This window comes from Zeus faber, assembly GCF_960531495.2.
Source record: "Zeus faber genome assembly, chromosome: 14".
NCBI lineage: Eukaryota > Metazoa > Chordata > Actinopteri > Zeiformes > Zeidae > Zeus > Zeus faber.
The window spans coordinates 19,616,545-19,639,619 of record NC_137200.1 but is presented as its reverse complement, the minus strand read 5'-3'; the positions used below and the strand labels follow the sequence as shown (position 1 = coordinate 19,639,619).

Genomic DNA, 23,075 nt, shown 5'->3' with positions numbered 1-23,075 from the left:
CTGTAATGTATGTAGCGTACTGTACCGCATACTGTGTCACTGTTCTGGGTTGTTCGGTGTTACCGTATTGCTGCGCCGTACTGTTGTATACTGTGCTGTATATCTCACACACTCTACCTCACTTTATTCACATGCCACTTTAATGCACATATCTGTATATATACTTAAATAGCCTATCCCATGTACATAAGTATATCCCATATACATAAGCCTATTCCCTTTATTCTATTTTGTACCCCAACTCTGCATTACCTTTGCGTTCTTATTTTATTTTATTTTAATTTATTCTATATATTTTATTTTATTCTATAGTATTCGACTTACTGCATTACGTTTTAGGAATCAGTTACTTATTCAAGTAGAAATTTTTAGGGAGCTATTGTGTTCAGTCTAGTACATATTGTGCGTAATCACCAGGTGCATTGCATTGACATTTCACTGCATATATGTATGAAAGTATGTATGTGACGAATAAACCTCTTGAATCTTGAATCTTAAAGGGTTTAATCAAAGGTGTTTTTGGTTAATGAAGAGACAAGGCTTTTAGGCGTATTACCAGGTAGGTTTACAAAAGGCTACACCTGAAATTAAGAAATGTAGTTTGGCAACAACAACGGTCATGTGACCTCCAGTTTCAATAGGAACTGCGTAGTCATGAAATAGGGCAATCAATAGGATTAATCTGTAAAAATACATATTGGTGATGATGAACTATGAATTGGTTAACCAAGTCATTTTCTATTGTTCAATTTTCTTTCTAAAATCTTTTTTCATTGTTCTTTTCAGGTTCACCATCCATCCTATATCCACTATCCACTATCCATCAGACCCCCTTCAGCCAGGCCCCATGTACTTCTTGACTCCTCACAAGTGTTGCCTTTTTGGTGTCTACTGTGAGGGAATACCCAAGTCAACTACTTGGTGGATGAAGGTATGTCATCTAGCAAAGGCAGCAACGCCTTCACAAGTTACCTGCACCACTTCTTCACTGACTATAGTCTTGGGGAGACTGAAGTCCTTCACTGTGACAACTGCAGTGGCCAGGACAAAAACAAGTCCATGCTGTGGTACTGTGCTTGGCAAACACTGCATAAGCTGCACCACTGCATTGATCTCCACTTCCTGATAGCAGACCACACCAAATTTTCACCAGACTGGTGCTTTTTGTACTTATCAAGCAGCTTTTCAAAAAGACCAGGGTGAACACTCTGAACACACTGAAATTGGAGCAGTTGTTGAAAACAGCACAGTGAACAGAATCGCTCAGAAAGTGGGGGAAGAGAGTGGCGCAGTGCTGGTGCGACCTACAACTGGCAGGAACGCCTGAGCCCTTACTTCAAACCAATGCCACGGATCAAGCAGAACCAGCTCTTTGGGTGGGAAATGTCACTGTGTTGTGCATTAACTGCAATTAACAATTCTACAAAGTTTAAAATAATGTTATTGTGAAACAAAAAAATGTGTAAATATTATTAATAATAATATGAACATATTAACATTTTATTTAATCTCTTCCAGCTCTGATGCCAAGGATCCTAGTGTAGTGTTGTGGCCAAAGCATCTTTTGGAGACGAGGAGACCAGATTCCAGCGGCTCCGTCACGTCCATTCCTGCCACGCAGAGACGTACTTACTGTTCTGCCGCCACCTGGACTGGACACAGCCAGACAGCGCTGCCTCTTACACAAGATCAGAGAGTTCTGTGATGATAATTCCCAGGACATCACTGGCCAAGTGCACCAGCAGGAAGCGGCAGCACTAAACAGCTTCTCAGAGTGAAACTCAATTGTTTGTGTACTCCACACTTTTAAACTATTTTACTTTTAAATACAACTGTGGCGTGGGGGTGGTGTGGTTTGAGCAGCCACACCTGTCTAGGGAATTGGGGCCAGGATCAGTGTGGCTGTATACCTGTTGTCTGTTAGAGTAATCAACGAGAAACAGGTAAAACCTTGATCCCCACACACACAGAAAGAGGAGCCCTTGTCATGACATGTTGTCCATCTGCTCCGGGGCTTGTTCCACCTATCCCACTTGCTACAATAAACTGGTGTGTTTTCAACCCCGTTGTCTGGTGTCACCGTGCCCGAGGGCCCTGAAAACCCCACTCGGATCGCGTGTAGCAAGCTGAACTGCCACGACAACTTTAAAAAAAAATGTCATATCTCAATGTCATTGTTCAAGCTTCTCTCTCTCTACACATGGGCCATAAAACAATTGCCCCATTCAGCAGGAAAGATTTTTGTCAAGTGGTCAAGTTTCATTGTATTTCCCGGTATTCTTCTATATTTACCCTCTTTTTGTCTGTTATTTTCCTGCAAATACCCTATTTTTAACCTTTCTAGAGCCAAGCCACCGCTGCAGACAGGCGGTGCAGGCTGGGGACCGGGGCTGATCAGCTGCTGGGGATTGGACGAATCAGCAGAACCCCTCCGCTGATTTGCCCGATCCCAGACCAGGAAGTAATTTAGGTTCTGTTTTTCCCCCGTTAGAGGAGGTGCATGGGTTTTTGAGACACGGGATCAGACCCGCGCATTAGCGCAGACGCGCCACACTCTGCCTCTGATTGCCAGTGAGCATTTTATCTCGCCTTTGGCCCACGAGCCACCTTTTGTTTATTCTATAATAAATACACGCCAACTGGCGTTGTTTTGCCTTCGCCTGCCTCCCCTCACTCATTCCCTGGCCCTGGGCTGGAACACCCATTCACAGTCACAATTGTTTTCATCTTTTATTTTCATCTGGTCATTTCCTCATGCCATGTCACTAATCTCCATGTCATTTCAGGTCCTCCCACTCCCTTTTGCTTTGCTGTCACTCCCTTCCCTTCACCTGGTTTCCCCCGTCTGCAGCTCATTCCCTTGTTAGTCCCTCAGTTTAAATACCAGTCCACTTCCCTTTGTTCTCTGCCAGATTGTCTCTTACACTTCATTCAGCTTTCCTGCACTACTTCCTGTTTCCTGTACCTTCCGTCCGAACCTCTGCCTGATTCCCTGGACTCTGATTCTCTGCCTGATTCCCTGGACCCTGGTTCTATGCCTGTTTCCTGCCGGATAAGTTTGCATTCTCTGACTAATCTCCAGGTTTTGACCCCTGCCTGTTTTTTTGAATAAACCTTGTGGACTTTGACTTCCTCCCTGATTGTGTCGTGCTTATGGGTTCACATCCATTCTGAGTCAGTGAGGCTAATAGATAGTGTTGCCGCAGTTATCGGTGTTACCATTGTTACACTGTGTTTGAGCATACACTGATTACATTATTTGCCCACCGCCCCCACCGTCGTTTTGCTTTTTTTTTTTTAAATACATATAACCCAGTTAGTACATTTTTGCATATCAGTGCCGACGTTAATCTAATTAATTAAGTTAATCAAAAACCCCTCTAATTTGTAAAATACTAAGCGTGTTATTAATCGGACACTGTTAAAGTGAAAGTGGCTTTGTGCGCGCACAGCAGAGTAGCACAGTCTGTCACATTTTCACTTATCACGGGAGGAGAGGAGGAAAAGAAGGCTATAGAAGACCTTAGATCAGGTCTTGGTCGGGAAAATTCCTCACCGTGGCATCCCTAGTAACAGATGATTAGTTTTAAAGTAAAGTCAATGATTGATCGGTTCTTCTCTTTTTAAGATTCTTCTTCAAAGGGTATGTTCTCAAAGTGTAAGAGGGAAAAGCAGCTATCTCTCTCTCTACACTCAAAGTAGCTTACACAACAGCGGAAAATAACGTTTTAAATGTTTTTTTGTATATGACGCTTTTGCTCACGGTGAAGTGAATAACATTGATCATCTTGTTCCAGTGGCACCCGTCAAGTTGTGGGATATATTAGGCAGCAAGTGAACAGTCAGTTCTTGAAGTTGATTTGTTGAAAGCAGGAAAAATGGGCAAGCGTGAGCCACTTTGACGAGGGCGAGGCAACTACTGTTTTAATACGAATTGAAAGGACAAATGGCCACAGGACCTCAGACATATTTGACATACAATATTCTAACGATGGTATTCTCACAATATCGATATATTATAATGATATATTGTCTTGATATTGTCTGGGGTTTTTGGTTATCGTGATACGTTGACATTATTAAATGTTGCCTTGAATTCAGCATTAAAGTAAAGTAATGCAATTTTCTGAACTTGTTAGACGTTCTAGCTGTTGTAATGAACGCCTCTACCTGCTTCGTCACAATATCCATATTAATAATGACTGTTTCTCAAATATTCATTGTGTTAAAATATCCTTTAAAGTGCCGAAAGTAGCCCCTGAAAATATCGTCAAAATGAGGCGTAGCTTGTGGAGTCGACCAATATTTTTTTTTCAGGGCTGATACCGATATCGATTAATAGTAATCAAGGAGACCGATATATGTATATTTTAGGCTGATTTGGCTGACATTTGCAGTAAAAATGAACATTTTTGTGTCAAAATTTTAGAGTGACACAAATTCCAACACAAAGCTTCCTTTTAACATCTGTTTAATTGAATACTAGAAAATTATAAAACAGAAAATTTCAACAATATATTTTGAAAATAAATGCAGGGAGCTCCGAGCAGCATTTCTTGTAAACTGCACTGAAATTGTGAATACATTACGTAAATAATTAACTAAATAGCACCCCAAAACAGGCACATTTTACTGTTTTCAAACAAAGTTTGTCAAGCTTTTTTCTGTAAAATTAATAAAACCAGTAAAACTTAAATCAAAATTTGAATCCTTCGCTCCAAGTGTCTTTCCCTCACCTTCTCTCTGCCTCTCTCCCTCACCCCTCTCTCATAATGGGATGGGATGTGTTCCGTTGTATTCTCAAAGCGAATTTTGACTTGATCTCGGAATTCCGACTTTATTCTCAAAATTTGATTGAGACTTTAAAGTCGGAATTCCGAATTTATTCTCAAAATTTGATTGAGACTTTAAAGTCGAAATTCCTTATTTATTCTTGAAATGTTATTCTGAATTTAACTTGGGATTTCGACTATAAACTCGGAATTCTGAGTTTATTCTCGAAACACAGGGGTATTTTTTTTTTGCATGGCCCTAATACTCCGTAAACTTCAACACATAATATTGTATAACTTTTTACATAAATATTATTTTATTTCAGCTTCAAAAACACCAGCGTTCTTACCTTTGAAAAAACAGCCTCCCGTCTCTCTCTCTCCTCTTTCCCACGTCACTCCCACAAATACGGAATACGTTGTTGATTCTCTATTTACTCGTGACGTATAACCAATCGAACCAAATTGCTGCAGGCGGGACTACGGCAATATTGTACGACATGGCCCTTTATGTTATCTGTACTTGGGAGCTAGTGTAAATAAACACGGCGGAAAGTGGCGCTGGGAAATTACTCATCATGGATCATGGATTATTATAGTATTTGCCTGTCTGCTACCGTGCAGTGACAACATAAGGCGAGGGTAATGACAGAGCCGAACGCCAGCAGCTTTTTGTTTGCCGATCGCGCTTTAGTTCCAAGGTTTCAGTGAAATAAAGTTTCGCCAGTACGTTAGTATACGTCTTTGCAGATAAGTTGGATTTTGATATCCTGTATATCTCTTTATTTTTGCATCTCCTGTGAATTTGAGAGCCTCGACCAGCGCATTTAAATTTTTTATTTTATTTTATTGGCAATCATATCAGACAAAATAACGATTTTGATAATTAGTAAAATGAGGAATATTTGATTCTGATCGACTTCTAATGGGTATGTTGTACACCTTGCCGGGAGTTGAGTAGAGCCCAGACGCCAAACGCAAAATAAATAAACATAATTTTAGAGTTAATTTAAGAGTTGTCTGTCAGAATTATTGTTATTGTAGTATTCGTCCAGGATGTCGTGATATTTGATTTGGTCAATATCGTCCGGCCCTAGCTACAAGCATACTGTATTTCTTAACCCTAATTGTCAGTGTGTCCTCAATGTGCGAACTGAGTGAACTAGAGAAATAGAACAAGAGACAGAAGGAAAGAAAGAAAGAAAGAAAAAAAAAAAGAAAGAAAGAAGTGATGAGAGCTGACAGGTGATGAGAGCACAAAGGAAAGTAATAACGACTAAAATTGTTCATCAATAATATTGTGCAATTTATTTATGGACTGCTTGGTTGGATAGCAACATTCTTGGAACCATGTTTGACTGAGATGGAGAATTGAGGTGGAGAATTTAAGTTGGTGTTTGAAGCGTAAGTAAGCATTGGTGGAAAACAAGTTAATCATTTGAGAAGCTATTCTTTCTAGATGTATTTCACCGTAAATAACTTAGCAGTTTGTGTTTTTCCTGGCTTGCAACGCAACCAATCAGGCATATATTTCAAGTTAATATTTGTTTGTGAGTAATTGTACCTTAAAATGAACTCTGATAATGGTGATTAGCTTTCTAAATGCACATACTAGATGTTTCGCCTCTGGCGAATCAATCCCTCCATTTCTTACAATCATAATCAACAGCCAACCATGCTCATTTTCCACTGTGTTTTCAACGTTAAAATATCATTCCAGTTATTATATTAGTGCATACTATTTAGCTGGCCCCACTTTATATTTTAATTCTCGATAGTTAGCGTTACATTATTGAAGAGGCCATTTACAGGGTATTTTTAGGAGGTGTAATATTAGCCACAGCATACACTGATCAGCCACAACATTAAAACCACTGAAAGGTGAAGTGAATCACATCGAACATCCCATTCCAACGGCACCTGTCAAGAGGTGGGATATATTAGGCAGCAAGTGAACAGTCAGTTGTTGCGGTTGATGTGTTGGAAGCAGGAAAAATGGTCAAGCGTAAGGATCTCAGCCACTTTGACAAGGACCAAATAGTGATGCTAGACGACTGGGTCAAAACATCTCCAAATCACCAGCTCTTGTGGGGTGTTCCGGTATGCAGTGGTTAGTACCTACAAAAATGGGTCTAAGGAAAGATAACCGGTGTACCGGCCACAGGGTCATGAACGCCCAAGGCTCATTGAAATCGAGCCCGTCTGGTCCGATTCCACTGAAGAGCTACTGTAGCACAAATTGGAGAAAAAGTTAATGCTGCTAGGATAGAAAGGTGTCAGAACACACAGTGCATCACAGCTTGCTGTGTATGGGGCTGTGTAGCCACAGTCCGGTCAGAGTGTCCATGCTGACCCCTGTTCACCAAAAGCACCTACAATGGACACGTGAGCGTCAGAACTGGACCATGGAGCAATGGAAGAAGGTGGCCTGGTCTGATGAATCACGTTTTCTTCTACATCATGTGGATGGTCGGTGTTAGGGTCCGATCCATCAAGCATCTCCGGAATGTGCTGGATGAACAAGGTTGAATGATCCATGGGGGCCCCACCTCACAACTTCCAGGACTTAAAGGATCAGCTGCTGACGTCTCGGTGCCAGATACCACAGGACACCTTCAGAGGTCTTGTGGAGTCCATGCCTCCACGGGTCAGAGCTGTTTTGGCGTCACGGGGGGGGGGGGGGGGCTACACAATATTAGTGCTTATTAGTGGTGCTTTTAATCTTGTGGCCTATCCGTGTAAGTATTCCTTGCAGGAATATTAAGAGGTCCTACTTGTTTAAATTGAAAATATGACCTGAATTTGACCTCAAATGACCTGCATTTGATCTCAACTTGCAGTTAGGAGGGCCAACAGTAAAAATGTCATATTTCCAGGAGGCATGGTTGGAATATTAAATCTGATATACAATAGATGGATAAACAACAATTGCAATTAAAAGTCTAACAGTAAAAACACTATTTAGTGCTGCTTAGTGGATTCCACACACACACATGAAGAACTGGCATTTGTGCTGAGCACACTGTGTCAAGATATTAAGTCTGGTTATTCCTGTGATTGGACCTGTGAAATGCACACTGAACTATGAATCAAACAAAAAAAATTAAATCTCAATTCTGTCCTAGCACATCCTCCTTCTATGGGCAAAATAAAAGCCAGCAGCCTAATAACATGCTATGTTAAGGAAGGAACCAAAATTATGTTTTTAATTAAGGTATTTCTTATGAGTGATGGAACCATTGTATTTTGTTGGCATCACCAACCTGAACATTTTTATTTATTTATTATTATTATTACTTCTTTAAGGCTGGCTGGAACCAAGATACATTTAAAACTTTAAGAGTGAACGTTTAGTAGATGTCTAAACATTCATCGTTGCAACACATTTCAATTGACAATATTTCTGTATTATTTATGATTTGGCAGTTAATGCAAGTAAAGAACTTAAACTATAAATTGAATGTTTAACTTAACGTTACACTGTTTAAGATAAAAGGGAATTTCTCACCTCTGTGAGACTCAACTTCAACTTGAATAAGATAAAGCTCGCTGTCGGCATAGCGACTAGTTCTCACTGGGAAAATATGCCTGAATGGTTGCAATTAATCACACTCGACCAAAGTGCAGCCTTTCAAGGGTAGAAGTGGCTGTGAGCATGACTTTGATGAATTAAAATAAAATACTTTAAAAGACATTTATCATTCAGCCATTCAGGATTAAAACATCCGACCATCTATCTATCTATCCACATATGTGGCAAAGCTGCTGCCTGTTTGCTGCGTTGTATTAGGGCAGGAAGGACTGGCTGCTTAAATAGGACAGCACATAAGGGCGTGGAAGTGTGTGGCGCCGTCAAGTTGTCTGATGGAACCAGCTCCACCAGCTACTGTACAACTGTGAATGTTGTTCAGAATCTTTTGACAGTATTTTCCCGTCTCATTGCATGTTGAAGATGTAGATTTCAGGGTCATTCCCACATAATTGTCTCCACTTGCCGAGGCTGATTCTATTTTGGTTGCGGTTCTGAATGATACAGTATTGACTCTCTTGACTGTTTGTCTTTGTGTCTACCATCCCAGAAAAAGTGAACATTTTCAAAGAACTGTAGTATAATTTCACAACCGTATTCAAACTAGGGGTCGGACAAAAAGTCGATACTGAAATATATTGAAACATTCCTGCTTTGAAATTGATTTACCATGGTGCCCCTACATCCTGGGGAGTCTATCAAATTCATTGTTTTATCTCTGCTTAAAAATACATTGAATAAACATAATATAGGAGTGATTCCTGCTGCTGAGAATCTATTTAGCGTATTTTTTCATTCTACATCGGCGACCTGTATGCACATCTCATGGAGTGTAGTTTGATTTGTCATTTGTTTTGTTTGTCTATGCAGCTGCACATCTTCCTGTGTTTAGTCTGCTCTGTCTTATCTCCACCACAGCAGCTTGAATTCTCTCCTATGCATTCCTTAAACTTAAGTTCTCAGTTCAAATTCTCCCGTTCTTGATTCGTCATCTCTTTTTTTTGTTTTTTGTGTTTGTTATTTTCTTCAACTCTACTGTTCACATTGCCTCTTTTCTTCGCCTCTCCCGGAGAGTTCCTAGCTTCTTCCACCTCTTCATCCACTGTTGCCCGCAGGCTTTCAGAAGCAGTTACGCAAGCATCTTCAAATTATCACAATGCATGCATTATGGATATAGGGAGATGAGGCAAACGTAAGGGGATTTGATAAGGAATAAAATGACTGATCTTCAGCTTTTAGCCAAAAGTGGGTCAATCGAATGTGTTCATGTGTGCTAAGATTAAAGTACGTTGCTCTATCAGTGGGAGAGCAGTATGTGTGGATAATTTGCATGTGCAATTGAATGATCCCCATCTTAACAATGAGGTATTGATATTAGTCATATAACAGTACGGAGACCGCATTGTCTACCGCACAGCCTGACTTTTTACAGGATTATACATTTTCACATAAATCAAGAGCATTTTATTCTTTCTGCTCTCTTCAACTTCAACATAAAAGACATATTTTTCTAGATGTGTCACTGTTAATTATCTATGGCCATTACTGCGAAAACATTCCCTCGGCTTAACCTTTCTCTCAGTACACTCGGTCCTTTCAATCCATCTGATCCTATCTCCTCCTTGCTCGAATCACGTTCAACATAATGACAGAACCAGTGTTTTGGCACATCTCAATTAACACCTGGCTGCAAGAGCTCCTAAAAAGGTAAATCCTCCCCATCAGTCAATTTCAATTTCTGTCTTTCAACACATCCACCCAATAATTTATTAGAGGGACTTCAAAGTGGAATTCAAATTATGAATTGCATCTAGGATATCAAATTTGAGTTAACTTTTAAACATCCAAAACTAGTACAAGTACAAAAACTCATAGCGCAAAAACGGCTGCGTCCATTTATTACAGGCTATGGTACAGACCCTGCTCGAAACAGAGCGATTAACGCATCTCACTAACGTTGCAACAATATGTTAGCAAATACACCGATAAGCCACAACATCAAAACCACCTGCCTAATATTGTGTACTGTAGGTCCCCCTCATGCCGCCAAAACAGCTCTGACCCGTGGAGGCATGGACTCCACAAGACCTCTGAAGGTGTCCTGTGGTATCTGGCACCAAGGCATTAGCAGCAGATCCTTGAAGTCCTGGAAGTTGTGAGGTGGGGCCCCCATGGGTCGGGCTTTTTGTTCCAGCACATCCCACAGATGCTCCATCGAATTGGACCCTAACCCCGACCATCCACATGATGTAGAAGAAAATGGGCTTCATCAGACCAGGCCACCTTCTTCCATTGCTCCATGGTCCAGTTCTGACGCTCACGTGTCCATTGTAGGAGCTTTCAGTGGTGGACAGGGGTCAGCATGGACACTCTGACCGGTCTGCTGCTACACAGCCCCGTACGCAGCAAGCTGTGATGCACTGTGTGTTCTGACACCTTTCTATCATTACAGCATTAACTTTGTCAGCAATTTGTGCTACAGTCCTTCTTCTGTGGGATCGAACCACACAGACTTTACTTCCCACGCAGATCATTGAGCCCATGGGCGCCCCTGCCCCTGTCGTCGGTTCACCGGTTGTCCTTCCTTGGACCACTTTTGGTAGGTACTAAACACTGCATACCGGGAACACCCCACAAGACCTGCTGTTTTGGAGATGCTCTGACCCAGTCGTCTAGCCATCACAATTTGGCCCTTGTCAAAGTGGCTCAGATCCTTACGCTTGACCATTTTTACTCCTTCCAACACATCAACTTCAAGAACTGACTGTTCAATTGCTGCCTAATATATCCCATCCCTTGACTGGTGCCACTGGAAAAAAATGAGAAATGTTGAATGTGGTATCCACTTCACCTGTCAGTGGTTTTAATGTTGTGGCTGATCAGTGTATGTAAAGCTTACATTGCTTTAACCAGAAGGTATTTCTGACTAAATACTTACACTAACGAGGCGTGTGGTTGTTGTGTTTATGTCACAGTGTCCACCCATGACACAACCACTAGAGCAGCTACTGAGGATGCGACTTCATGCATCGGATTAGTGGGAGGCTTTAGCCCATATTCAATATGGTCAATTTCATCAACCATTAACCTGCTGCCCTCAATGAAATGTTATAATCCCTATCCTTTGAAAACAGAAGCAATAGCGAATCGGTGGATTTATATTCTGGTGCAACGTAATATTGGCATGAAGCTACTCACTCCGGTTTGTTAAGCTTAGTAGATAAGATAACAGGTGTCAATCCAATATGGTATGCTCTGGTAGGATTCCCTCCGCTCTTATGTGTTATGCTTTTCATTGTGAAGACAACTTTTGATTCTAGGGGTTTTGTCACATTTTCTACAAGCAAAGAAGAACAAAAAAATCCAGTTGAACAAGAAATGACATAATTTAGTTGACCATGCATCACATCTCAAATCCCCAGTCATCCTATCGCCAAGCATTACAGATCAGTGGGAAAGCACATATATGAGTCCCACAGGGAACTATATCAGTGAAAATACATCAAGTGATTAATCATGTGTTACCACTGCAAATGTAATGTGATGCTGAAAACATTTCTGCATGAATCATTAAAATGATCAAGTTGAATTCATATCAAAAGCAGAAGTTGCCCTGTGGCTAATCCTTCATCTCTTTATTTGCGCAGAAGCAGCTTGGAGCCTGTCCGACTCCATTTTTCCTGCTCCCTGAGCATACTGTTTCTCCTGATCAGGCTTCTTCTCCTTTGACTATATTAAACAAAACCGGTATTGGCCTGTCTTCAGTCATCTTGTCTGGAGGGTCCTGTATGCAAAACACGACTAGAAAGAGACTAGAAACAGGAAGTTGTTCCACTTCCTACTGGTACCCTGCTGTAGCCGACATTACGCTCTGGATGCACTGCGACAATTGCAAATAAAATAATGTGAGATAATATTGTTCAAAACGTTCAAAAAAGCCGTTACAATGCATGCGATTATAATGTGAGCTTCCTGTTTTGCAAAAAAAAAAAGATTTCATAATTGAATTTGTTTTAAAGGCTTGCCCTATTGGACTGCATTTAAGCACTGTGCTGCAGCAGAGCGGTCAGTTTTTGAACAGTAAAGCGTTCAGGAAAGTTGTGCTATGAACAGTTATCAATGACACTGGGAACCAACATTTTAAAGACTGTGGTTGAAAATAGTGAAGCCATGTTTTAATGCAGACTCTTACCCTATCAAATAAATACATTATTCTGAAATGCATCCAGCACAGACCTGGCCGTGATTGTAAATGTTTTGACCTTATACCCTGTCATGGATTGACTCTTCAAGTTTGGAACGTAGCAGCAAAAGTATAAAATAAAATATGCTGGGTCTTGGCAGCAACCCAAAAAGCAGTGCCTGCTTCCATGGGAGGCAGCCAGTCAGTCTCTACTCAGCTACTGAGCAACATTCGACCCAGCCAGCTGGCCTCTACCTAGGCAGCCTCTACCCAGCCAGCCAGCCAGCCAGCCCACCAGCCAGCCTCTACCCAGCCATCGAGCAAGCCTCTACCCAGCCACCCAGCCAGCCTCTACCCAGCCATCGAGCCAGCCTCTACCCAGCCAGCCAGCCAGCCAGCCTCTACCCAGCCATCGAGCAAGCCGCTACCGGGCCAGCCAGTAAATATCTACCCAGCCAGCCAGCCAGCCAGCCTCTACCCAGCCAGCCTCTACCTCGCCAGGCAAAGTAGAGTCGCTACTACATGGAAATGAACAGAGGCAGCAGCATCACAGCTTGCCAGTGAAGAACGTCTAAATCTAATGTTTTGGTAAAGTTATCCATAATGAAGTAGGTGAACTAAGAGTTCTAGTGAATAAACCGTATCTTCATCAATAAACAACGGACTGTGAATAATTCCTTTCCTTGCTTTTTAAAGTGTACTTCAGACTAATACACACATTCACTTCTACAAGACCACACCTTCTAGCTGTGATCAAGGAACTCCACACTGCAAGGCCAACCTGATCCATCTGATGGCCATACGTAAGCAAAACAGCTTCATAACAGAACATTTTGGGGATATTAATAGAGAGTATCAGCTCCCCGTTTCAAATAGGCCGAGGTACTGCTGGAAGTTTGTGAATCGCTGCTTTGTGAATCGCCACAGGCTCCGCCCAGCAAATGGAGAAATGGTTATGCATCAAAAAAAGTTCTGAATAAAGCTGCAGTGAAAACAACTAACATCTTGTTGACTGGGTGAAATGAATGTATGGAATACTTTATCTGATTCAACTAAGACTTATTTTGTACTTGACCTTGGCTTTGGGCTTTCATTTTATGGAGACGCTTGTGAATGGGAGCTGGGCAGAAACAGCCCAAAAGAGAGAAGAGAAGTAGAAAAATGTGAAATGTAAATAAAGGCTCTTTGAAGAGAGTGTCTGTAATGTGGGAGCCTGTCTAACACTCTTTGAAGCTTTGCAACACCTAAGCTCCATCAAAGACAAATGTCACGAAAAAAAAAAAAAAAAGCTCTGCCCCACACAACTGTACGTGGCGCCCGAGCACAAATGTGAAGTTACATGCGATGACTTTTGAATGGAAACCTGTTAGGCTGAAAAAACAAGTCATTGCACCGACTGAGTCAAATATTGCGTTTGGAGGGACCTTACAATATAGGTTGAACAAATAAAATACTTTTTTTTTTTATAAAGTTGATCCACTGACTCCAATTGAATATTTTTTTGTCATTGCTTAAACTATTTGACGATTCACCCGATATTCACCTGTGTGAATATCTGTGTCATCGTATGTGTGAGCTCCACTAAAAATGTCAAGTAACAAATGATGACATGCGGATAATGGAACTGGTATTGGATATATAGACTTATAGAGATAGATATAGAGATACCAATGCGGATACAGGGATTTGTGTGTTTTTTTTCTTTGGAGACGAGATGATAAGAAATATGATATAAGTATCGTAGTATTGGTCCACAGCTAGCTACAAAACGATATTCTGAACCTTCACGTCACACACACACACACACACACACACACACACACACACACTTTGTATACTATATATATATATATATATATATATATATATATATATATACACACACACACCGATAAGCCATAACATTAAAACCACCAGCCTAATATTTTGTAGCTCCCCGTCGTGCCTCCAAAACAGCTCTGACCCGTGGAGGCATGGACTCCACAAGACCTCTGAAGGTGTCCTGTGGTATCTGACACCAAGACGTCAGCAGCAGATCCTTTAAGTCCTGGAAGTTGCGAGGTTGGGCCCCCGTGGGTCGGGCTTGTTGTTCCAGTATATCCCACAGATGCTCCATCGGATCGGACCCTAACCCCGACCATCCACATGATGTAGAGGTAAATGTGATTCATCAGACCAGGCCACCTTCTTCCACTGCTCCATGGTCCAGTTCTGACACTCACGTGTCCATTGTAGGAGCTTTCAGTGGTGGACAGGGGTCAACATGGACACTCTGACCGGTCTGCAGCTACACAGCCCCATACGCAGCAAGCTGTGATGCACTGTGGGTTCTGACACCTTTCTATCATAGCAGCATTAACTTTTTCACCAAATTGTGCTACAGTAGCTCTTCAGTGGGATCAGACCAGATGGGCTAGACTTTGCTCCCCACACGCATCAATGAGCCTTGGGAGCCGGTTCATTGGTTTTCCTTCCTTGGACCACTTTTGGTAGGTACTAACCACTGCATACCGGGAACACCCTACAAGACCTGCCGTTTTGGAGATGCTCTGACCCAGTCGTCAAGCCATCACTATTTGGTCCTTGTCAAAGTGGCTCAGATCCTTACGCTTGACCATTTTTCCTGCTTCCAACACATCACCTTCAAGAACTGACTGTTCTTGAAGGTGATGCTGCCTAATATATCCCACCCCTTGACAGGTGCCACTGGAACGAGAAGATCAATGTTATTTACTTCACCTGTCAGTGGTTTTAATGTTGTGGCTAATTTCTATATACAGTATATATATATATATATATATATATATATATATATATATGCCCCCTGAAAGTCGACAAGTCAAATCATCAGTTAGTCGAGCAGTCGTTTCTCTGTTTTTTTTCAGTCAGTGTGCATTACAATAACCGGATAAAACAGATAGAGGCTAAAAAATGCATAGGGAACATATTTCAATGAGGATTTACTTATAAGGGGAATCATAAATATATTTTTATATGTGTGAATTGACATGGACGAGAACACGGCTCTCCGTGCGCCCTGATCGCCGGGCCCCGTTCCGCCAAAAAAAACAACAAAGAAACGTCTGGGGACGGAGCACTGAAGAACAGAGCACGACTCGTAGACTAGAGGATAATTTTCTGCACATTACACATGGAGAAGGGGTGATCGGGGAGAGGGTCATGGAGAAGGTGTCCCCATTACGCAGGGTTTCGCTCAATATCGTTCCATACGCACTTGTTCTGTTCCATAAGCAGATCACCATCACCAAGCACCCCATCGCTAGTATCATCGGAGAGGGAGACAGGTGGTGAGACATTTTGGTGGGGGGGCATTTTGCAGAGTCAGGTATAGCCCTCATATATATACAGTGTATATATATATATATATATATATATATATATATATATATATATATATATATATACATACTGTATATATACCCACACACACACACACACACACACACACACACACACACACACACACACACACATATATATATATAGATGATGATTTGTACGGACATATGCAGTACTTGTGCATGCATGTGAAAATAAGTGTGTATGCTTCTGTGCATGCAATCCACTGACCTATATAAAAAAGCAGACATAGCAAGCCCAATGAATTCCTATAGAGGAGTTGAAGCCAGTTTCAGTTATAACGCCTATGCTTTTGTCAAATATTACCACATTCAAATGTAAATTAATTGCATTCTGGGACCTGCTTTAAGTAACACAGTTCTTTGTGGGCTGCGCGTCGACAGGCCAGACGCTTTACCAACCGCAAACTCGAGATGCATTCACGAGGCCGATGGACAGCGAAGGAAGTGCATTCAACTCAAAACAAAGTTTGCTTTTATGCTTGGTGAGTTGGTTTTTCTGTAGGATAAAAGGGCACCGCAAAGCATAGAGCAGAAATGACACAAGGAAAATGTTGTTTGCTTCAACAATGCTGACGCTTTATGCCACCCTCGAACATACAGTTACAACGCCGGAATGATCACAATTTCAGGGTTGTGTAAGCCCAGGGTGAGACAGAACAAATTTCAAGACACACATCCGCCTCCTTTGAAAACTGAAGTCGGTCAAGACAGCCACAACCACTAAACAGGAAAGGGTGCAATTCCTCTGCAATTCTCGCCAAGAACGTCGTTTGCATTTGTGTAACTGCTGCATGCGTCCCTAGGATCAGAGAGGGCGATTTTTCCTGATAATATAAAAAGTAACATTGGTCCTGCAAGAAGGACACATTTTTGCATATAGTCTGCGACACAGAACCAGCGTTGCCAGATGTGCTGTACGCTAATTATGGTACTTGAACGATAATTTAGCCCGTTGTACAATGTACGATCAAAAAAACATAAATGTGCGATAATTTCGACGCGTCATAGTTTCGGGTATTTTTCCCTTCATAGTACTGACATGGCACGGAGCTGATTCGGAACCAGCTCGATAACTCCTCTCACGTCAATAATGTATTGCGGAAAAAACTGACCCTGGCCGTCGCAAACGCAGTTCTGGTTGCGAAAAAACGATAATTCTGGAGTCCCTGTACGATGATTCGGTTTTTGGCATCCGGCAACACTGCTTAACAGCCAATCTACATTGTGGTCCAGATGTCCTCGTAGGACACGGAGGTTGGATTCTCACTAGGCCCTGAAATTTCAAAAATGTGAATATAAAAGTTAAAAAAAAAATAATTATATATATATATATATATATATATATATATATATTTATATTTATATCTATATCATAGATTTATATTTTTATATCCCTTTCACCTGGATTTTCCGTTTGCTTTCAGATATTCTCAAAATGGATGTAACGTAGATCATCGATCACCCTTTGTAAACAAAGTCTAGTAACTTCACCAAACGGTAACCTGGCAACTCCGCTCCAGGCCGAGTTGCCAGGTTGCCAGGTCTTTGAGACTAAAGATAAAAAGTGTGTGTGGGCGGGAGAGCAGAGGGAGACAAGAGGGAATTCTTGACCGTCTTTAAAAAAAATAAAAACAAAAAAGCGGTGGCGGACCCCGCCACCGACGCCGCAAACAGTGCATTGACATGTACGACCCCAACACATCAAACGGCTGTTTCATCACATGTGACATCGTTGAGAATGATAATAACAATAACGCCCAGATGTTTTTTTTTTTGTTGTCGTTTTTTGTTTAGAGGGTGATCATTCAAGTAATGTGGTGGATTTGCACTTGAACGGAGGGGCTCTTACCCGAGTTCCTCAGCTTCCGGTTCCTCAGCACCGAGATGATGACCAGCAGGTTGCCCAGCACGTCCACCACGGTGGTGAACACCAGCACGGTGGCCAGCACGGCGATGACCCAGGCGGGGCGGCCGCTGGCCTGCGGGGGGCCCGGCGGCTCGGTGCTGCCCTGCAGGAGGAGGGTCAGTGGCTCCGGCATCATAGCCACCCCCCCCTCCAAAAAAAGCAACCCCGCCCCCCCCCCCCCCCCCCCCCCGGCGGCGACCCACGGTGCGCCCCGGCCACGTCACGTCACGTCACGTCACGTCACCTCACGACACGCGACCCGGCGGCGGTCACCGCGGGGGCGCGCGACGCGCGGTCCGAGTCAGTCGGGCGAGTTTACCCGCGCGCGCCGCCTACGGGGAGGGTTCGAGAGGCGGGAAACAAAAAAACGCGCGGTCACATGTCACGCGTGGGTTGAATGAAGGTTGAGCGTTTCAAATAACGTCAACTTCATTGGTCGTTTTGTCTGAGCATGTTTTCTTGGACATGTCGGGGTCAGTAAAGCACTACGTGAACAAAGACAATTAATTGTGTTACCGTGTTGCCCACTCAGGCGAGACGACGCGTGGGAGATGCCGTTTCCTCCAAAAGTGGCACAAGTTTCTACATCCATTCGTGACGAGGTTTTGACGAGATGAAGGGTTATCAACACCCCCCCCCCCCCCCCCCAAAAAAAAATATCTAACTGTACGTATATAAATATATTTCGATATTTATATTAAAAATAAAAACCTTGCATGTCAACAAATCGTCGCCGACTCGCGTCCTGCCGCCCGATGGGATGTGATCCATTCAGTCACTGTAGAGTCCCTGCTCTTTCTGAAGGACCTCTCCCTCCCTCTCTCCCTCTATCTCTCTCTCTCGCTCCCTCCCTCCCTCCCTCCCTCTCTCTCTCTCTCTCTCTCCCTGTATCCCCCTCTCTCTCTCCGTAACTCTCTCTCTCTCTCCCTCCCTGTAACTCTCTCTTTCTCTCTCTCTCTCTCCGTAACTCTCTCTCTCTCTTTCTCTCTCTCTACCTGTATCCCCCTCTCTCTCTCCGTAACTCTCTCTCTCTCTCCCTCCCTGTAACTCTCTCTTTCTCTCTCTCTCTCTCCGTAACTCTCTCTCTCTCTTTCTCTCTCTCTACCTGTATCTCTCTCCCCCCCTTTCTTTATCTCTCTCTCTCTCTCTCTCTCTCCCTGTATCCCCCCCCCTCTGTCTCTCTCTCCCTCCCTCCCCCCTCTCTCTCCCTGTATCCCCCCTCTCTCTCTTCCTGTATCTCTCGCTCTCCCTTTCCCCTCCCTCTCTCTCTCTCTCTCTCTCTCTCCCTCTCTGTAGCTCTCTCTCTCTCTTTCTCTCTCTCTCCATCCCTGTAACTCTCTCTCTCTCTCTCTCTCTCCCTCTCTGTAGCTCTCTCTCTCTCTTTCTCTCTCTCTCCATCCCTGTAACTCTCTCTCTCTCTCTATCTCTCTCTCTCTCTCCCCTCCCTCTTTCTCTCTCGCTCTCTCTCTCTCTCTCTCTCTCTCTCTCTCCCTGTAACTCTCTCTCTCTCCCCCTCTCTCTCTCTCCCTGTATCCCCCCCTCTTGTCTCTCTCTCCCTCCCTCCCCCTCTCTCTCTCCCTGTATCTCTCCCCTCCCTCCCTCCCTCTCTCTCTCGTAGCTAGTTATCTCTGAAGAGGGATGGCTGTGCTCCTGCTGCCTATTTACCGGTCGACTGGTTTGTCTCTGGTTTTTGGTGTTTCTTTGGTTCCTTCGTGATCAAGTTTCTGCTGCTGTGACATGACTTACTGCAAATAAAGGAACCTTAAAAGTCAAGTCTCCCGATATATCTCTCCCTCCCCCCCTCTCTCCTTATCTCTCTCTCCTTCCCTCCCCCTCCCTCTCTCTCTATCTCTCTCCCTATCTCCAGCCCCCCATCTCTCCCCCCTCTCTATCTCTCTCCCCATCACTCTCTATCTCTGCCGCCTCCTTCTCTCCCTCTCTCTCTCTCCCTCTTTCTCTCTCTCTCTCTCTCTCTTTCTGCAAACCCCCATCTCTTTCCCTCTCGTCCTTGGCTTGTTTGAAAACAAAAAAACCCTCAAAAAACAACAACAAGTTCCACTCGTTTTGTCTGTATTTATTTGTCTATATTCCCGGTCTCCGATCTTTAAAGTGGTAATCCATGAGATTATTTTCTTCGAAAAAGAAACCCCACGTTTGACACTTTATTTATCTGGACCTTAAACAACAAAACAGCCGTTCCAGGTGTTTGTGGTGCTCCTGGACATCGTGTTCCCATTGTTGGTGGCGGGGTCCGCCGCCTACTCCCCCCCCCAGGCAATAATGCATTCATAGGGAAACGCACTGGATTCGATCAACCCAGCGCCGCAGGGTGTGGCCAGTAAACTGTCCATACAGACGGTGAGAGAGCAGCGGAGCGGAGAACAAAATCCCCCCGGGGCCGCGAGAAAAGATGGAATCAAGAAGACGTCGTTCAAATAAAAACAAAAAAATGGGTAGATGCCGCTTGCGTTGCAATCCGTCCAACACCGGAGGGTCATACGGATTGCCACTTTACAAGCATGTATACATGTGTGCGTAGCCGCACAGAAAAACAAACACGCATGCAAGATAAAAAAATAAATGAAAAAAATGGAACGAAAAAATACAGCCTCGAGAGAATATCGGTAGAATCTTGTCCCAAAGAGTTTGTAAAAATATATCTAAATCGATGTAATCACATAAACATGCAAGCACACACATAATGAAGAACACAACATCATACAGCCCCAGTCACACGTCTTTATTACAGCACCGTGTTCATTCTCACACACACATGTAGGTGCTCGCGGTCAGCCTCCTGCCAAATATATTTGCTACAGTACTGTATTATGGTCTGATCATGCCATCAAACACAGTTGCGTACACTTGCTAACGCACGTACTCTGCATACTCCGTACGCTCGTCACAGTGGACAACTCCCATTGAAACCAGTCGAAAGAAGTCCTCGTCACGCCATGACCGGATAAACTTGTGTGTGTCCTGAATAAACTGTTTGTCTCGGGCAGCTGCTCTCGAGCACATCTCCGATCCGACCCTTGTGCAAGCTAAAACCAGCGTCTGTCCGCCTCTTTATTTAAAAAACCGCTGACTGACAAACTGCAGATTAAAGCCACCCTTTTATTTCGGTAACGAGTTTATTAGTGTTATCTCAAATCTGAGCCACAAGCCACACTATGTGAGTATGTGACCATGTGCATATGTAAAGCGACCTTGGGTCCCTTGAAAGGTGCTATATAAATACAACTATTAATTATTATTTGTATTTATTTATTTATTAATTATTTACTTTTCATTATTATTATTATTATTATTATTACTATTATTATTATGATTTACATTTTTATTATTATTGTTATTGTTATGATTATTATGATTATCGTTATTATTATTTACATGAATAATAATTGTTATTATTATTATTATTACATCATTATTATTATTATTATTATTATTATCATTATTTTTGTTACTATTATATTTGTTATTTTTATGAGCTGAGACACTGCAAAGGTTTCCAGAGTCTGCAGAAAAACCCAAAATCGACTTCTTGATTCCAGCACCATCTTACATTGTGGGGTCGCGCGTGTTTCCATTTCTGGCTTCGTGATTCATGATGCTGAGGAGATGAGGAGCGAGTGGAGGAGGCTGTTCCGTCCACAGTACTACGGAGTGAAAGGGCGATCGTATCCCACGCGGATTCACAACCGTACGTTGTCGACGTCGTCAATACCCGTGGGGCGACCCGGGGGCGCGCCCAAAATCATTGAACCGATTTAGGGGCGTGGCGGCAGACGCCCTCGAGGACACCGCCCCCACCCATACACACAAACACAAATGTATGTACACGTCTAGACTGTAGACTAATCAAGGGCAGGGGCCGCAGACATTGCTTTTAACGCACAACTGTGCTACTTTTACTCACGGCCTCTCAAAACCGTTCGGTTTCAATTTGCGCTCTCACTCGTATTGGAGGGTTTTGTTTCGGTGATTTTGCCTCCAGCTCGACGGAGATTTGGAAACCCCCCCAGCTCAGTGGAGCGCCCTCGAGCCCAAAACGGAAATGTAGTGCGAGCTGATTCGGTTGCTGCAGGGTGCCTTGAGGTGCTTGAAGGGCTTGAATTTCCTCCTCAGAGAGGCCAAGCGCTGGAATCCCTTGGAAACACCCTTTTGTCAAGTGCCCAAACACAAACCTCCTTTTTTCAAATGCTTGAAAAGTCCTTGAAGGAAACGTGATCATGGAAAACCTTTGATATTCCCCCTGGTTTTGGTGGATTTCCATGGGCGTTCTATGGCGTTTACCACATAGATGTATGGGCGGAAATAATGTCACTAGAAACTGAATTTGAATCATTTATATTTGAATTTGAATTGCTTAACTTTAATAATCACATTCAAAAAATACATTTGAATCACATAATCTGAATTGGCATTGAAACACGGAATAATTTGAAATATAATTTATTCGTTTGGAACTGAATTCCAATAAAGCTGAAAGTGAATGAAATATTATGGATTTGAATTCATTTACTCTGAAACTGTATTTGATCCTCGCTGAAAATGCATTCAGTTCTCGCGATACAAATTCAGTTTACTGAGACACAATCGAGCGCAGATTCACACGCGTTTTGAGCGGAAGTGAATTTCCCATCCATTCACTCCATCGACGCTTCAGAAAATCCTTATATAAAGAGTTCTAAGACTGGAACCAAGTCAACCAACTGCAAGGTGAATTGTCACCATGAAACGTTTTATTCGGAGCAAAAATAAATTTGGAAAACTGAAAAAAAGGCAACCACCCAACCACCCAACCCATAAATCACTGTTAATGACACCTTTCCGACGACTTCCAACTTAACGATAGTTTTGCACGCTTCTTCTTCAATCTAGTTTTGAACCATGGTTGCTCTGTGGTAAATGTAACGTAAACGATCTGAGAGTTCTGTGGCAGCAGTGAGTCCTCCCGTTTTTTTATTCATATTTTTAACTTCGGCAGACGAGGGGGCGTGGTTAAGCCACGGTCTGCTGGTGACGGCGGTGGCCTCTTTCTTTTTGTTGCAAATATTATTAAACTCTCGCCACGTCAGCGCCCTCCTGCCGGAAAGACTCCCTCCCTAAACCCGAAACTATGGGTAGAGACCCCCACATCAACCTTCAACCTTCGATCTGCTGTGTCCCCACTCTCCATTTTAGGCAAGATTATTATATATATAGGAAATGTATGTCCCAATTTCTCCTGCCACGTGGTGTGTTCAGGGAACTCCGGCATAGAGACACAGAAGACGGCATTGTAGACACCAGTTTA

The 23,075-nt window shown here is 42.9% G+C and overlaps 1 protein-coding gene across 1 annotated transcript in view; it reads right to left on the bottom strand.

Annotated features, from left to right (window-relative positions):
* The window catches only part of LOC307239926 (melatonin receptor type 1B-B-like), a gene marked incomplete at both ends in the record, with an annotated part of 34,073 nt that extends 16,167 nt beyond the window's left edge, over positions 1-17,906 (bottom strand). The window contains one exon of the mRNA XM_080013503.1: positions 17,717-17,906. Within this exon, the coding sequence (XP_079869629.1) occupies positions 17,717-17,906 (190 nt within the window). The remainder of the gene's footprint in view (positions 1-17,716) is intronic.
* Positions 17,907-23,075: the final 5,169 nt, after the last annotated feature.